We start from the raw sequence: 18,976 nt of genomic DNA on the forward strand, positions 1-18,976 counted from the left end.
ATCACGTTTAAAAGCATTGCCAGGTCTCTGAAACAATTTCCAACTAGGACTTTCTCAAACAGCTCATGTGCGGAGATGAGGCTCAGAGTGGGGTCTGCTGTTTACGCTGTTTGCCCAAGCTGCCCTTGGCTCTGGCCGCACAGTTCTGCAGAACGATTTTGCTGAAGGGATTTAGTGCTAGGCTGCACATGCCAGGTAGGAAGAGTAAGTCTTGCTGGTGGAAAGGGAGATGTGTTTGGGTGAAAGACCAAACAGATGCAATTTGCTGATTTTTTTTTTTTTACAACTGCTGCAGAGAATAACTGTTGAGAATTTAGTATTTACAGTTCAATTCAAAAGGGGCACTTTGACCTTTCACCATGGAGGGAATATCAGTTTCCTCCAGCTATCTGTAAGAGAGACAGCATTACTGGTCTCATTTAAATTTTTTCTTTCTCTTTAAATTTGCAACAAAAGACAAACTAGGTAGAATAGCCCCTGTGGTTTAGGAATGCAGCTTCAAGCAAGGAAAGAGTTGTAAGCAAACACCTCCAACTGGGAGGTGAGGTTCTCACTATCCCCATAAGCCACTGTTTAATTCAGTGTCTTCTAACCTCTAATGCCTATGCTGTGTGAGGCTTGGTCAAGTACGATGTTGAGGAAATTGAGCTAGCGAGCTGTTCTGAACCTTATATAGAATGTTTGGGGACAAAGGTCTCCAATACATCTTCAGAGAGAGGTACATTTTAGTGGTCACCATCCATTGGGCTTCCATGGAATGTGCTTTGAGCAAGACAGTGACAATTTGGCATAAGGAATCCTGTCATTCAAGGACAAAGCTGCACTATGAAACCGGATGGCTATGAAACCAGGCACGGGGAAGAGGACTGGAGCAGGGGTTCTAGGAAGTGCTGAGTGAGACAGGGAACTCCACCCAATGCTTGCCTAGCTCATTTCTTCTATGCGGCCTTATTTCAGACCCACGACGAGATGTTCTGGGGTCTATGAAGGCTTTTTTGGTGCCAGAATCCCCCACCCATAAAATAAAAAAAAAATGTGTGTTTGTCTTAGACTTCTTGAGAGTGATATACGTATGATACCCTATTCTGAGAACTCTGTGTGATCTGTCAGAAACTTTTGTCACAAGGTAGGGAAGGAATGACATGTCACTATCTGAATTTTTTTTTGTTGTAATAGGGTTTCTCTGTAGCCTTGGCTGTCATAGAACTTGCTTCGTAGACCAGCCTTGTCTCGAACTCAGAGATTCACTTGCCTCTGCCTCCCAAGTGCTGGGATTAAAGGTGTGCACCACCACCAGCTGACTGCTACATTATTGAGAGTGTAACGTTGTACAGCAACTAAGCCATTATGCACACTATGGACACACCACATGGAGGTCGCCAGTGAAATGGCTGCAGCTTGTGGTCTAGAGTGAAGTGGACCCGGCTCTCTCATATACCATCTGCTCTGAAAAGGCTGTGTAAAGTATCTTATTGTCCTTTGTTCTATAGAATAGGGCTGAGGAAATAGTCTTCCTTATCTTGTTGGCTAGGTCAACGAAACAGGTACCAATGGCTTACTACACATTCAGTTACATAGTAAGCAAAAGTTACTTGATAAGTTTGTTAATGCTTTTAATGATAGGGACTCTGGTGTTCTTCAGACTCTAATGTCAGTCACATGGGGATTCTAATATCCCCAACATCTGGTTTGATCATGAGAGTTGAATGTGTTTTCAACTGTAACTCGCTGAGCACAACAGCGGTAATGACTGCCTAAGCATTAGCTTTAAGGCTAGTACTGAGAAGAGTAGGATGTGGTTGGGTGGTACCTTCCATATGTTGTGTTTACAAATGAAGTTCTTCAATGGAGAAGCCAGAGGCAGAGACCTAGGATGTATAAATTGGGGACTTGCCTGAAGAATGTAGATGTGGCAATAGAGATGACGAGGGAGGATCTTAGGGGTACACTTCATCTGGAAGGTGACTGAGAGGAAGGGTAATATGGTGTTGTGCTAGGGAACTCAGGGCTCTCATGTAGTGGGTCTTTGTTTCTGACATCAGTCTTCCCTTGATGTTTGGAGAACCACCTATGCCTTCCAACACCACAAGAGTAGGGTTTAGAACAAGGGTTTAGATTTCTTCCTGGGGGACAGTTACTATGGTTAGGAAGGGATGAGCTCTCCAAAGCTCCACAAACAGAGGGAGAAACAGTTGCACTAGGAACACTGAGTCTTTGCTGGCTCCATGGGCTGTCAGTGTCATGGGCTTTAGCCCTTTCACATAACTATGCCCCCAAGAAGACTGCAGAAAGGGGGAACTGATAACACAGTAAAGGCACTTGGAACACTAGGCGCACTGTGGCATCATGAACTGAGGCTGTGAGAGCAAAGGCATGGATGGAAAAGATCCCATTTGGATAGCAAGAACAACAAGATAGCAACGGCTACAAGGAGCTCCAGCCTACAAGGGCAACTCCATGAGGTTTCCTTACTAACATTTCTGATAGGCAGTGTGGTGTTCTTCCTCTGCTCGCAAAACCTTGATGATCCCAGGCAAAACTATACATCATGTCTCCTCTTCTTCTGCCTCAGCAGAACATAGCCATTCCATAGACATAAGCAGAGTCTCTACCAGACCCAGACAAGTTTCCCTGATCTCACTTCCCTGTAATGGACCACTATGACTGTTTGTCACTGCATCTCTGTACCCTGTCAAACCCCGAGGATACTCTTTCCTCTTAGGTAGCAGGAGTTGCTCTTACTAACTTCCATGTGCAATCTCCTTAGGAGAGATACTTAACCAGCTTAGTGACAGGTGCCCACAGCTAATTCCTTATCATATTATGACAAAGCAGGCATTGGCTGATGGAAGTTGGTGGAGAGATTGATTTGTACCCTGTCTTCTCTTCCACTCCCTGAAGTTTCTGTACTTTCTTGTTCTTCAAGGAGCCTATTGCTATAGGAACCTGGAAGGGTGATATAATTATCTCTATTGGGATATAGACAACTTGAAGGCATTCCCCATGCTAAAAGAGAGTCAGTCAAAGGTCCCTCTGGTCACCTAGGATCTCCATAATGCTGCGAACAGGCACAGTCAGTCTCTCTGGTCACTAAGCTTACAGGGCTTGCCCCCTGGCTTGGAAACAGAATCTGGCTCCAAGAGCCTGACACCAGCAAATCAGCTATGTCAACACCTCAGGCATTAATTGCCACTTTCCCAAAAATAAACCAAGGGGATGCGAATAAATTATAAAACAGTTTAAAACTGTGAAAATGATTAAGTTGAGAGTCTTTTGAAATACGTACATATTGCATATACCTACTTTAATCCCCTCAGTCATAAGCCCTAACTTCAGAATAGAATTTGAAATGTCTCCAAAATACAGTGAAAAGTGGAATGTGCAAGGGTCCATTTGAACTAGATTTGAAAAGGACTTCAGTAGCAGCTGTTAGGGATGCTGACAGGTTCACAGTTATCAGACAGCTGGTGCTGAGAAGACTTTCCTCCTAGTTTACCTACTCACTTAACATCGGCCTTTCCAAAGCTCAAGCAAATGGAACTAAAAGGCTCAAAAACTGCTTCTCTCTTCCAGCTCTGGGAAGATCACTGAGTTCCAAGCTGTAATTCATATTAAATCCATGCTTTTCTGTTCACCGTGTTCTCCCACTTTCTACCATTCCTTCTCTGTTTCTAGTCTGGGTGAGGGGGAGTAGGGAAGAGAGAAACTACGGAGTCATCTGCCTCCTTCCTAAGGGAGCTTCTGTCTGTAAGAGGAAGTTTAGAGTCAAATAGAAAATGATGGAGGAGAGTCTTCACTCTTTTAAGAAAAATATAATATAGAAGTTTCAGCTCTTAAGAGAGAACTCAACACAATCCCTTTGCCACCATCAGATATATTAGTGGTTGTCGCTCATCAGTTCTCAATAATCTCAATGATCTACCCAGTGGGGAGTGTGTGCCCAACGTTCAGGGAAAAACCCTAAATTTCATTTTATGTCAGTCTGTTCCCATTATAGTCAATCACAGTCTCAATTACAGGAGCCACTAACCAAGAGCATTAAAAAGACACTTTGGATTTCTATCTGTCTGCCCCATTTGTGGTTGGGATTTAACAAAACTCTGAAAGGCAGGTGGCAGGAGACACATGAGTACTGTCCAGACTGAGTCATCAGCCCCTTCATCACTGGACATGCACTCTCAAATTGGTTCATACAGCTCACCAGCTTTGGGTTCAAACAGATAAAGAGACCAATGCATTGCCATTAATAACCCTCATACTACAGATGACCGCTAACAGGGAAGCACATTCGCCAAATGGAATAGCTGTGAATGTTTTACAGAAACAGTTATCAACTGGCATCATCGCTCGATTTGGTGGGTCTTGCCAAGATCAACACAGAGAGGTAAACAGACCGATGGGGGCTGGGTTTGGGCGGTGGTGGTGATGGGGGAAGTGGAGGAAGCTGGGTTTTTCAATGGGAAAATGCTTTTGGATTTGGGGCAAGGTACCAAGGTGGGCGGGGAGGCCACGTGCAGATTTGAAGGCAAGCCAGATGGAGAGAAGTTACCCCCAGATTACCCAATCCCCAAACCCAAGAACACCAAAACAAACTCTAAGGGATCTAGCCATAGCAGCAGCACAGCCTCATTGCGCTGAGCAATTGAGAAAGTGGAGGAAGAAAAAGAAGAAGGAAGGAAGAAAGGAAGGAAGGGGGAGGGGGGAGAAGCAAAACAAAATAAATAGAACCACAAACAGAACAATAAAAATAAAAATAAACAAACCAATAACAGAATAAAATTTGTAACTCCTTTTTTTAATTCCACAAAAGTTTCACAAGGACAACGTCATAGAAGAAAAAACCCCCAGCAGTGGCTAGGTCATGCAGAACCATTAATTGTCATACCTTGGCCCATTCTAGTCATCCTTGTTGCACTTTAGAGAGAGAAGTAAGCTATGTGAGTTTTACAATGCTTTTCAACTGTCATTATTTCCTGTTGAGCACTTTAACTGGCACATTCTTATAGTTATAAATGTTCTGAGGGCATAACTTCATAACCTCCTTTGCAAAGAATGCATGAAGATCTCTCATAATCCAAAACTAGGGGATATGTATATATAGTTATATATATATATATATGTATATATATATATAGTCATATATATAGTTATATATAAAGAGATAGATATATGTCATATATAAATCAAAATACATAAGGACAAAAATAATTTGAAAAAAAAATACTTCCACTCACAGGACTTTTGAATTTGCACGTACACAATGACTCCCCACCCGTTGCTGGTTGGAGTACTGCACTGCCCCTGTCTTTGGTGTGAGAGGAGGTGGAGGTTCTGATTGAGCCTCACCATTTTTGTCAGTAAAAGTGCTTGTCAATCACACAGCAAGCAAATCTCCAAAATCATCATGCTGGAAGGGACAGGGGATCCAAAATCTAAACCCAAAACATTCACCATAAAAACACCTTTTTTAAAAAGAGACGCTACAGCTACTACAAACTTTCCCCTCTTTCCTGCCCTTCATTCTAGCCGTGGATTTCTAAGTAAACATCTCAAATAGGCTCATATGCACCCAAGGCTAGTCTATCCATACCAGAATTTGGTTATGGTAAAGTTGGCCAATTCCTCAGAACTCCTATGTTCCTAAAATATAATTTGCATGCATAAAACATCTGGTGATTGCATATTGGGGAAAAGGGATCAGTCTATCTTCCCTTCCTTGTTGACTAACAGTTTAAAAAAAAAGAATAAAAGAAAACAAAAAAATAACTCCTGAAATGTGCTTGGCTGGCTGTCACAGCCGTTTCCTTCCCATCTTCAATGACAGGAGAAGCTCTCTTCCCCATCACTCGCTTGCCCATGTGAATTGGCTGTATGTTTAAGAGGTTGCCTACGGTGAGCTTCTCCTGCCAGCCTTCTGCTTTGGGACAGAGCATCACACAGCTGTGCTAGCAATTTAAATGTGGGCACTAGTTTTTGTCTTTGTTGAGCCAACCAACTGTGGCTCCATCCTCCTATATCCTGATTTATCTAGCATGTCAGCTCCTACAGAAACCATTATCTGTCGCTGGGTCTTTCTCCCTCTCATTTCACCATTGCTCCAGCCCGAATTCTCCTGGCTTTGGGGCCCTTGGTAGTCAAACAAAGGGGAGTAAAAAGGTCCCCTGAGAATACATGGAAAAATACTTGCTCTTTTCTGAGCGTTATTTATTCTGTACATAAGGTAAGTGATTCACCTTTTAAAAGATGTAAAAGTCCCAGGAAGGCAGTTCTTAATGACTTACATTTGATATTTATGATACATATGGCTTTTCATCCCAAATGTCAAAAGTGAAAGAAAAAAAAAACTAGCTATCCCTATGGCAGCATAAGGAGACAGAATAACAATTTAATATGCAACCAAACCTCTTTTCAGATATATAAAATGACTAGGATTTGATACATCCAGGGGTGGAAACCTGTTTTCCTCTTTGCATTAAAGTTAGAAACATTCACTTAAACTGCTGAAAGAAGTTAGCTCTGAGACAAAAAGGCTTTGGTGAATAAGTTTAAAAAAATCTCTGATGCTTTCTCACAACAAGCAGGTGCTTAATCATCTTCTGCGCGTACTTTGAAAGCTTTCCGAATGTTTTGTGATACTTTAGCCCAGAGTGGAAACGATCAATGCACTTTCATTCCTTTTGGTTGCTTGTTTCGAATGATTGTGTGCTAACTTACTGTGTGTATAGAAAAAGAGAGAGAAAAAAAAACAACAAAAGAAAACAAATCAAAACCCAAAGCATTCTGATGACCCTGATAAATTGGAGTCAACCCGCTTTGCCTAACTGACAGACTGCAGGTGCTCCCTTCTAATCTGTGAACTCATTCCTGTAGCGAGCTATTTACATCTGGAGGATGCCTCTGGGTTATTCCCCCTCTAGAATCATAAATAACTTTTGGTCCGTCCGCTTATTTGCTGTTGTGTTCAAGGGTTTTATGGTGGTGAAATAAAAATGACAACCACATGCACACTATCATACATATGCAAATGTGTAAAAAAAAAGGAAAAGAAACAAAAAAAGAGGGGACTACAGGGAACAGGAAAGTTGCTCTGTTGGAATACCAACTGGGAAAATGAGTAGCAGATACAGTTTCACACACGGTGCCGGTGGATACACATATCAAAGTCGCTCTTCCTGAACGTACTTCTGTTTGTCGCGAGACTCCCTGGACTTGGGCCGGTTCGGCCGATTCGCTGTGGACGGGATGGAGTGGACGGAGGAGCTCTTCTTACTGGAGGACTGTGAGGAGTGGGAGGAATGAGACAGGCTGGCCCGCGATTGGCCAGCGTTGTGGTCAAACTGCATCAGGCAGAAGATCAGGTCTGTTGGTACAAGCTCAAACTCGTAGGGGGGATTGGTGATGACATACCTAGAGAGAAAAAGCAAAGGGGTCACAGGCTGAGTGGAGCAGACACACGACTTAACTCTCCCTGAGTCAAAAAACAAATTGCCTGGCAGCTCCAATCTATCTGAGGAACTGGATGATGGTTCAGTAGACTTGAATCATCTTCCGAATGAAAGGAAAGCTTCATGTTTAACTCAATGAGGCAGTCAGAAGACCAGGCAAAGGTGCCAAGTGAGAGCTGGTAATGAAAAAAGCCACACCATAATTCATATGAACCATATGCATTTTTCTGTACAAAGGTCCAGTTCATGATAATCAGTCACCTGATTGGGCTGTAGCTTCTATACTAGAAATTCCTGACAACCATGGATACCCCACAGGATCTCTGTTTTGCCTACAACTTCTTGAACAACAGTTCCCTGATTACAAGAGCTTGACCCGCCTCTTCCCTATTATAGCAAGCTTTCTATGGAGGGCTACGGTGATCACCATGCTTGCTATGCAGCAATGGATGCCTAAGTGTGTTCTCAGAGGCTCCCAGAAGCCTTAGAACAAATGCAGGCTGTTGACCTGGGGAAGGAGCTAAGTGGCAGAGCTTTTGCCTTGCAGGCAAGAGGCCCTGGGTTCAACAAGTAGCACTGGAAAGAAGAAAGGAAAGAAGGAAAATGAACTAAAAACAGAAGAAAAAGTTTAAGTAACCTCACTCACCCTGATCTGTTGACTCCCAAGCCCTGGGGTGGGAGACTCGGTAATCCGGCCTTGGGAAGCTCTATAGGCGAATCTCATATTCATTGCCATGTAGGAACACATGAGTATACAACGATTTTTTTTGTTTGGTTTGCCAGACAGGGTTTCTCTGTGTAGTCCTGGCCATCCTGGAACTTGCTCTGTAGATCAGGCTGCCCTTGAACTCAGAGATCTGCTTCCTGAGTGCCACTACCTGGCATTAGACTGCAACAATTTTTAACTCTGGCTATATCCTGTAATTCTCAGGCATTAAATATATAAACATTGGCATATAATTTTAAAAATGCATGTATGTTTTTTCTTACACACTGTGGAAATTACTCTAATCACAGTATTTTTTAAAGTAATTTATTTTTATTTTATGTGCATTGGTGTTTTGCATTCATGTCTCTGTGGGTGGGTGTTGGAGGCCCCAGAACTAGAATTACAGACAGTTGCTAGCTGTCGTGTGTGCTGGGAATTGAATCTGGGTCCTCTGGAAGATCAGTCAGGGCTAATAACTGCTGAACCAGCTCTCCAGCCCCCAGAATTTTTTTAAATTCCCCAGATGATTTTATTCTACAGATCTGAGAACTACCTCCATGGCACTATTCCCTGGATTACACTACACTACAGATCTGAGAAGTACCTCTACAGCACTATTTCCTGGATCACACTACACAAACTCATGGGTTTGGGTAATTCTAGGATTACTGTTTTACCTGCTATGAGTTTAAATTAAGGCATGTAAGGAAAAGTATAGCTATCATACCCAAACCACCATATATTCTTGTATAAGGTGATAATATAAAAGTTTCTTAAACTTAAATATACGAAAGAAAGTGAATCAATCAATTCCAAAATCTATCATCAGTGTGAAACACCTCCACATTAGGAACCAAGAAAGTGATGTGAGGAACCAGAGTTGGGGATTCTGGCTTTTGTAATGGGGTAAACAAATCCTTGTCTCAGTGACTTCACATTCATTTTCAGTATTTCTTTTAAAGAAATATTTCTTATAACTCCTCGGCTCAGTGTTACATTTGATGCGGGCAGTATGTTGAAGGCATGCACATAGAGACCTTTGCCTAGAGGAAATGAGAGAAGGCACTGATGCCAAGCACTCAGGTGAGAAGGCAAAGTGGGACAATGCACTCACCTTTTTGTACACTGACTGGGGGTGCTGAGGTGGGCATCTCTCAGCCGGTAGATTCCAAAACAAAGCATATTATACGTTTTCAGAGCTTTGCAGAACAGATCACCGTAACAACCACCATCCTGGGAGGCAACAAAGGACAAGAGAAACATCAGCTTCTGTTTGCCTGGTAACTGAGGTGGGAGGGGGCTTTTCATCAAAGCTTGTTTTCTTGTCTCTGGGGCTGGAGGGTCTATGCCAAGAGCCTGTGCCTGAAGACATCAGCATGGTTAACAGCTTGGATCCAGTATGTCTGACTTCAGGGAATTGACAAGCACAGGGGCTTCCCCTGGTGGCCACAGAGTTGTGTCCAAAGCTCAAACACACTTCTGTCTTCCTTCACCTGGGATGCGGAGGTGCCACTGGAGGGTCTTAGCTGTAGAGCTAGAGAAAAGAAGTGAACTCTGCAAAGCAAGGATTATATTCCCTCTAGCTCCGCTGTGTCCGCTGTGATGAGACCAAATTGTCAGAGCTGCCCAAGTGATAATGAACAGCACTGCAAGAATAAAAGAGCAGCCCCAAGCCCTATGGTGAGGAGACTCCAATAAGCACTGTGTGAAAAGCACAATTTGCAGACCACAGAGATGTCCAGGGGAAGGGCATGTGGGAGTCTGCAGGTGTGGTAGCTGGGATTCACTGCACTAATCAGTTCACAACCACCCCGAGTTCTGGGGCTTAACTCAGAAGGTGAAAACAATGTGATTGTTTGCAAATGCATAGAAAATTCTGGACTTCAAGCAGGTATGTGACACCAAGCAGACTTTACTATACAGATCAGGACGACAGAGTAGACTCATTAGAAACCGAGAGAATGTATTTGCCTTCGCTATCACTGGAATTCTCATGATGAGCATCATATTAGACAATACATGGTCCCACATTTTTCCATTACTGAAAATATTAATCTGGTACAACTGGATTAGTAAAGAAGTGATAAGGATAAGAACTACTGATGATGGAAATTGACCTTCAAAACCGCCTCAGTCTAATAAAGGTCCTGGCCCATCAAGCAGCCATTTGATGTGTTATGAAACAAGACCTTTTCCACAATGGTACATTCTGGGCAATATATAGTGTAATAGGGATATACATTCTTAGGCTTATGGTTCCATTCCTTAAACACATCTATACAGGTGCTTTTGGAGTCAAGGTCAAGGTGGCACACTTTCTCCAAAGTGTCTAACACAGTACAGAGTAGTGAATACAGAGAAACCAAAGGAAACTCTGGTTCCATCATTAAAGGAGATATAGGGAAGCAGGGCTTGACCCAGACTCAGAAATCCCAAGACCAAGGTTTTGCATTAGAGACCTCAAAGCATCAAAGGTGCCAGCTGAGATCCTGTCACTTTGGTCAATTGTTCTGCACACACACAACTGCCTTGATTCCTTACCAGTGCCTGGATGATACTATGAACAAAAACTCCTGAGAAGAAGTTATGTCTATAGAGACTGATGATTAGAACTGCAGTACTATGGTAAGATTAGGAAGCTTCTGGTCCAGAAGCTAATTACCATATCTTGGGATAGTTCTATCCCTTTACAGCAACCATTCCCTGCCCACTTCTGCTGTGGAATAACCCTCTTGTATACTGGAAAGATTTGTCACTTGAATTGGTTTAATCAAACACTGATTGGTCAGTAGCTAGGTAGAAACTATAGGTGGGCCAACCAAACTAAGGATGCTGGGAAGGAGAGGGACAGAGTCAGGAGTCTCAAACCAGATATAGAGGAAGTAAGATGAGAGTGTCATACTGAGAAAAGGTACCAAGTCATGTGGCTAAACATAAATAAGAATTATGGCTTAATTTAAGAGTAAGAGCTAGTTAGGAATAAGCCTGAGCTACTGGCTGAGCATTTATAGTTAATGTACGATTCTGTGTGATAAACTGGGAATCAGATGCTGGGTATTTGAGAACTGGCAGGTGGGAAAGAACTGTCCATTTGCACACCTCTCTGTCAGAACTAATATCTTGTGGCTAACAGAAACCTTTTTGGAATCTATTAACTTAGAAGATCTTGAGCTTAGTCAAATCCAAAAGCTAAGAAAATCATTAGATAACATCTGGGGCCTCTAGTAAAGCTTTATACATCTTGATGTATTTGTCTCTGATGCACCCATCAATGTATTTTAAAGTTGCCTTGATTTATAACTTTCCTTGATTGGTAAAAACCACACAACTTCATGAAACTGCTTCCAGGTGGGAACAAGGAATTCAGGCTAACCTAATCTGTGTTCCTCAGCCATGGTCCCTCAAAATAGCTCCAGAATAAACTATCTCTCATTCCCTTTTAAGATGAGAGCTGTATTTTTTTGTCAACAGTATATTGATACAAAAACTCTGGTGGCAGGATTTGGGGCCAAGCATCCCCATGTTCAGATAGAGTCAAAGTGGAGTATCTCTGAGCTATAAGGACCCTGCAAAAATGTTTCCTAAACTTCGCTATGTGGTGTCGGCAGCTATCCCTTCTACCCCTGGGAAGAAAATACTGGAGGAAGACAGCAGTGAAGGTGAGAGCCGTATCTCCAAAGGCAGGATGCTTTGGTGCAAATGTCCCATGCCTTAGTTGCCTGAGAATTATCAATGATTTGGTCAGAGGATTTGCATGAATGTGTATGTATAAGGTGTGGGGCCTGGTAAATGGGGTCCCATAAAGACCATCTTTTTAGTCTATTACAATGGAAGAGAAAAACATAGATGTCTAGCCTGTCACCATTTGACACAGTTCATTCATATCAGGCTTGCTGCAAACACTGGGCTTAGGAATTGTCTGGGCTGTAGACTCACCCCTAAGTCTGCAAAGGGGCCATCCAACAGGGCTAACTGAGCCACTCGGCAACGGTCCCTGTTGGCCAGTGTCTGGGGAGTGCTGTAGCCCCCTCGAAGTGCGTTCTCCTCAGCAATCAGAGCCTCAAGTTCTGGTGTGGCTCCTCCTGTCACCAGGGTCCGTATCAGGGTGAGGATATTATCATTGAAGTATGTCTGTAGAAAGAAGGTAGAGAAACATTCTTAAGCAAACAATCTAAAGTCACTGGAGCTGACACCCAAATTCCAACTTTTGTTGATTATCTCGCAAGTAAAGTTCTGGGTTGTCTCTTCAAATAATTTTCTGTGGGAAAAGAAAAGACAGCAGTCTCCAGTTATTCCGTTCTCACCTGCTTGGTTCCACTCTAGGATCCTGACTTAAAGGAAAGGAAATGAATAAAAACAATTCAGGGAATTCTTCTTAAAAGGTTAATGCCTGAAAAATTGATGTTGGTAGATAAACAAATACTACCTCGCCTGGGCTGCTACCCCAAAGAGGGCAACCTCTTAGAGCCTGTCACCCATATGTTGGGAGGAAGGCCACCTACAAATAGAAAAACTTTTTTCTGTTTGGAATTATATGCCAAAAGAATTTTGAATGCCACACACTCAACAATTTATCCCAGACTTTTACCATGGCTGGACCCAGAAGTCACCACTAGGACAGCAGCTGGGGAAGCTGCACATCCTGATGTGTGGATCTTGGGTTTGCAAATAACCCCAGCTGTCTGGGGCAAATACAGATGATTTAAAGAACTTCTTCCCTTCCATGGCCATTTTTTTCCCACATGGAATGTTCAGAAGAAGGCAATTTGGGGGGGGGCTTTAAAATTAATAGAATGTCTAAGAAAAGACCTTAAAATGACATTTGTCACCCAGCCAAAATGGGGAAACTATCAGCTAAAGGTGCTATGTTCCATTTTCTTGCATGAGGAGAAGTCAAAGCCTCTACATAAAAACAAACCGGATCTTGGGTGTGGTTTTGGGGCATTTATGCACTGCTGGAGCAGGCTAGAAAAGACAGGTGCATTCTTATTTGCAACTTCCTTGACAGTTTACACGGCAGTGCATCATGAGGCACAAAAACAGACATGGCTGAGCCCTCATCCTACCCGCGTCCCTAGCTCTGTGTTGTCCTGGGTATCAGTGTTTACAGCCATTAAAATCAGCATGGTTGTTAAAAACAAGTGTATATGCAAAGAATTCCACATGGGCCTCCAAGTTAAGAAGATGCTGCTGGAGGGCCTGGATTTCATGTTCCTTATTGAAACACTCAGCCAGAAAGCACAAAGAATCCCAGCTGCAAAGAATGCTGGGAAAGTTATACACAGGCTATCCTACTCAGGATTGATGCTCAAGAGTTCCGCTGTTCTCTGGGGTGGACAAGCAGAACTGAGGACACTCAAGGGAGCAGATGGAAGTGGGAAGGCTAAGAGGGCTGGGGTCGTGCTGAGGTTCGGTGTCGACTTCACCTTTCAGAAGCTCTGCTGCCTTCGAAAGTTATGAAACATTTTTGAACTTAGTATCATCACCTGTAAAATGGAATAGCAGAGCAGCTATAAGATACTTGGCGCTCAGCACCTGAGGGACTGAGAAGAAACTCAGGGCCCAGGAAGTGCTGGTAAATATGCCTGACCTGAGCCCAGAGACATGGGGACTGTTGATGATGGGCAACAGCCACTCTCATATTCAGATATCGCTTGGTCATTCTTGTTACTGTTTCAGTTTTTGTCCCAGAAGATGGACGGCCATTATTCCCTTCATTCTGGAACCTCTTATCTCTCAGTCAGCCTCAGTGCCCGGGTTTCCTCCAGAGCTGTGATTCTCAACCTTCCTAATTCTGTGACCCTTTAATACAGTTCCTCATGTTGTGGTGACCCACAACTACAAAATTATTTCTGCTATGAATCATAAGATATCCGATATGTAGGATATCTGATTATGATCCATGTGAAAAGGTCATTCAACCCCAAAGGGGTCAAGAACCACATAGAGAACTGCTCCTCTAGATAAAAGAAGAACACAGTGAAGGTCCTGTGAACTACATCCTGGAGATTTATTACATGGATTAAAGACACACAAACACTTCCCAATATTTTCCCTATGGTCCGATACCCTACCCAGTCCTATCTATCATATTAAATAATGGAGAACTGGACAGAAAACTGACAACTACCTTTGTGTTCCAATTACCATGCTAGACCAATGGCTGGGAAATTACTCTAACAGCAGGTAAGTGGATGGCAAACATTAACAGTACTGTTTGCTGAACCACTAAGTACTCTCTGCCAAAATGTACAGAAATGAGGAACAGTTGTTTTTCTGTTTGTTTGTTTGTTTGTTTTTCAAAAGGAAACCGTTTTCAAAATAAAACACTGAAGAATCTTTTTGACTGGGTAAGTAGTCATTAGAAGATCTAACTCGCCAAAGTATAGAGATTAAGTGACAGTAGAGTGATTGACCCCACCTGGAGCACCGTCTCCAAGGCTCAGGGAACATTACCCAAGAAGGGCAGAAATAATAGAAGCCAGAAGATGGAGAGATAAGAGGTCTTGTAGACATGACTTATTAACTATGGCTGTGGTCATCTTCCAGGACCTGCACAAAACTGGACCAACTTATATCTCATCGTAGCTAGGGAAGGAGCCAGGGAGGCCCCACCCCTGCTTGAGGAACTACTGGCAATTATAAGATGTCTGTGGAAAGGCTACTTTCTTCAGTGGTGTAGCCACTGGCAAGTTTCCTTGCTCCAGCGAACATCCTCTCACCTATGTTCATGCAAAAATCACCAATTAAACTCATTGAATCACACACAAAAAGACCATGGGAAGGAAACTGAGACTTAACTGAGATGAAGAGTTTCAGTAGGACAGAGAAAGGAGAAGAGATCAAAGTGACTAAAATTCATTATATATAAATGTGTGAAACTGTCAAAAAAAACTTAATAAGGAGCACACAGATAAAACAGTTAATGCACACTATTTTAGGGTGGAAGAGCAGGTGCTTTCCCATTAATATCAGCAACAAAGAAGATCTTTCTCATGACTTCCATTTTAAAATTGTGTTGGAAGTTTTAGTTAGTAGGAAAGAAATAAAAGACATTCATACTGGAAATGAAGGAAGATTATCTCCACCCAAAGTGGCCTGGCACTGTATAAAGAGAATCCCTAGGAACCTGCTTTAGTGATCATAGGTAATAAGGGACTAGTAAGATTTCAGGGTACAAAAAACATTATGCAAAAATTAAACCTTTTTCTATGTGAACAAGAAAAATTTAAGAAAGAAATTCTACTTCCAACAACATTGAAAATAATGAAATGTTTAAGAAGAAATTTTTTTCAAGAAGTTCCAGGGCTGATATACTAAAAGCTATACAACATTACAAAAGATATGAATGAAATGTAAATAAATAGAAAGATATCCCATGTTCTTGGATTGGAAGATAAGATTAAAATAATAATAAAAACCTTAAACATTATACAGATTCAAGACATTCCTATCGAATTTTATAGGAAATTGCAGAAAACATAAAATGTTATATAAATCATATAAAAAGCAGCCAGCAATAAAATTGAAAGTTCCCAATCCCTGATTTCAACATCTACTACTAACATGAGCATGATGCCTGGCCAAGAGAACAGAACTGAGCATCTAGAAATAAACACATAGAACTACTATTAACTGGCTTTCAATGAGGATATCAAGAAGCTTTTTAAAGAAAGAATAGTCTATTAAATAAACAGTGTTACAAAAACTGAGCATCAACATACAGAAGAAAATGTTGGCCCTATTCCTCACACCATATACAAAACAACATGAATCAAAGACCCAAATGTGACAGCTAAAAGTGTAGAAAGGTAAGAAGAAATAACAGTGGTGAATCCTCATAACTTCACTTTGACAATTATCTTAGATAAGGCACCAAAATCATAGACTACACAAGAAAACTTGATCATTTCTATCTCATAATATTTTTAAATTATACACTGGAAGCCGCTATGGAGAAAGTAAAACTTCTCTGTAGAATTAGAGAAAATATTTGAAAATAATGTATCTTATAAGGATATAGTATTCAGAGTTTAAAATCCACCAATAATGTAACAACCAAAAGGCAATAAATTTGAAAAATAGAAAAAGGATGAGGCTTGAATAAACATTCCTTCAAAACAAGGTAGATAAGTCAGGAGACACAAGGAGGCCTAACGCCAGTAGTCTTAAGGACAACACAAGTTCCGATCTTAACGGGAGTTCATCTTTACCCACGGGGATGGTTATGATAAATCAAGGGACAGGTAAACAGCAAGAACTGATGAACGTGGAGAAACTGGAGCCCTTACAGACTTCCGTAGGTGTGTAAGTGTTCCGATCATTGAAAGCAGTCTGAAAGTTCTTTAAATGGGTAAATTTTGAGTTACCACAGGACCCAACAACTCTACATAACCAAGGGAAATGAAAGATACATCAGAACAAAACTTCATGCAGAGAGATTCATAGCAGCATCATTTGCCATAGCCAGAAGGACCGGAAACAAATAAAATGGCACTCGGTTAGTGGATGCATCACAAAATGTTATAACAGTGGAAACAATTTTATTTGTGTATAAAAAGAAATAAAGTACATTTTACAACAAGGATGAGTCACAAAAACAAATAAGATTCCATTTATATGAACCATCCAGAAAAGACCATTCTAGAGAGATAGGGATACATGCCCGTGGATGGTCAGGGTTGAGCGGCTAAAGCAGTAAGGAAAATGAGGACAGAGTTCTCTTGGAAGCTATGAAACTGTTCTTAAAAGATCCTTGGAGATGTTTACATATGCTTAAAAAAACCCATAAAATCGTATACTTGGGTGAATTTTATGGTCTATTAATATTCCAATAAAATACTTCTTAAAAGAACTGGTTAAAAGATAATTACATGGTTAAGAGATAATTACGTTTATAATGGTTAACTTTTTATATGTGGAAGAGAAGCTATAAAACGGAAAACTGTAAGTACATACATAGATGCAGGTGTGCACACATGAACCCCCCACAAACATGTGGAGACACACACACACACACACACACACACACACACACACGGTTAATGGTGGGGAGTGCGTGCTTTACTGTCCTTAAAAGAACAGAACAAAACAGAGGATCTGATAAACACTGAAGCTGGAGCGCGACATGATAAACGGTAGTGTTCACGTGTTAGAGGCGTGACCAGAATTCGGGAACTTTGGACGAGAAAGCACTTCCAGGAAGAACACCCTGTCCTGATGGGGAACATGAACTTCAGACGCACACCAGGGCCGCACCAAACAACCAAGATCAGTGCTGAGTCCTGCGCTGGTTGAATATCTAAGTTTAAATTAAAAAAATAGTGAGGGATAGTGACTGGCAACACTGCTCTCAGAACGAAAGTATAAAATTAGGGAAACCAGGCCCCCCATAATGAACTTTTATAAAAGACAGATCAACTAAATTTGAAACAATACCTTTGTTCCAAGAACTTTATAGGCTATGAAACTGTCCCTCTAATCTGTGGAAACAATAGGAAGGTCTTCGAGTACTGAAGCATTTATTCACTTCACTTTCTTTTCTTCTTTTTTAATGTATTGCTGTTTTGCCTGTAAGTATGGCTGTGCTATGATGCTGGATCCAGGAGTTACAGAGAGTTGTGAACAACCATGTAGGTGCTGGGAATTGAACCCAGGTCCTCTGGAAGAGCAGTCGGTGCTCTTAACTGCTGAGCCCTCTCTCAAGTCCCATCACGTCATTTTCATTCATAAGTTCCCCATAAAAGCATGAATGAGTCAGCCTTCAACTGTCACCTATGCTAAGCTGCTCTCAGTTGCATGAGACTAGACCCCTGGAACCCTAGTTCTGCCATTTGTTTTGGAAGTTGTTTTGGAAAGGTGCACCCAAGTCCCCTGGGTCTCAAAGTTTCAAGTTAAGGGGTCTCTTGTGCACAGAATGAAATGTTTATATTATGCTGAGAACTCTTGTCTTGTCGTTACGAACATCATTCCAATGTTTTGTGTATCTGGGAGAAAATGCTACATACGATTGCTCGTTTTGGCTATAATAGCTTCTACCTTGGGAACAGTGTCCCATCTTTGGTCATACACAGGGTGATCTCAAAAAGCTGCCACTGTGGTTAGAATCTCATTCTGCATACTAGAGACTGCTTGGCTTGCAATTTTGATGGCGGTGGCTTTGGAGGCCTCCCTCTGCCTCTCCTGTGCTGCACCAGCCTTTCTGTTTTCTTCAGAGAAGACCTTCGAATTTACCTGGGTATGCAATGAGGGGTACATTCGCATAAGCGCACAGGTGCCTCTGGAGGTCATAAGAGGGTGCCACACCCCCTAGGGCTGGAGTTCCAGGCAGTTCTGAGCTGCCTGGCCAAAGTGCTAGGAACCAGACTTAGGTCCTCTGCAAGAGCAGTATATAACTTTTAACTGTGGCACTATCTCTCCAGCTTGTCATTCAACTTTAAAAGACACTCAGAATCAAAACCTACCTTTCTTAAATACAATTGAAATTTCACCTTAAAGGGGGCCAGTTTGGTTTTAAAATACTGGTGAGGTTTATCAAGATACGGAACTTTAAAATGCTATCACAAGACTAGAGAGACAGCTCCGTGCGGTAAGACACCTGCGAGACAAACATGAGGATTTAAGTTCAGATCCCAACACCCACAGAAGAATCGCAGTGCGGCGGAACATGCCTCTAATCTCAGTGCTGGGGAGACAAAGCAAGATGATCTCCGGAGCTCATGGACCATCCAATCTTGGGGAATCCTTGAGGTCAGTGTGAGATTCTGTCTCAAAAACTAAGGTGAAAAACAATAGAAAATAAATGGTGTTGATTGCTAGCCTC

The 18,976-nt window shown here is 42.0% G+C and overlaps 1 protein-coding gene across 16 annotated transcripts in view; it reads right to left on the reverse strand.

The window, feature by feature from the left end:
• Kcnma1 (potassium calcium-activated channel subfamily M alpha 1) overlaps positions 1 to 18,976 on the reverse strand; it is a 720,864-nt gene that overhangs the window by 10,214 nt on the left and 691,674 nt on the right. For 8 of the 16 annotated variants that reach the window (XM_085698392.2, XM_085698391.2, XM_085698393.2 and 5 more), the window contains 3 exons: positions 12,091 to 12,285; positions 9,269 to 9,387; positions 7,183 to 7,407 (listed from right to left, as the gene is read on the reverse strand). In XM_085698392.2, the coding sequence (XP_085554518.2) occupies positions 7,183 to 7,407; positions 9,269 to 9,387; positions 12,091 to 12,285 (539 nt within the window). Of the gene's footprint in view, positions 1 to 4,774; positions 7,408 to 9,268; positions 9,388 to 12,090; positions 12,286 to 18,976 lie in introns of those variants that run through there. The other 8 variants (XM_085698388.2, XM_085698387.2, XM_085698389.2 and 5 more) reach the window with 2 other exon arrangements.

The sequence above is a fragment of the Myodes glareolus genome, chromosome 12 (genome assembly GCF_982192425.1).
Source record: "Myodes glareolus chromosome 12, mMyoGla1.1, whole genome shotgun sequence".
Taxonomy (NCBI): Eukaryota; Metazoa; Chordata; class Mammalia; order Rodentia; family Cricetidae; genus Myodes; species Myodes glareolus.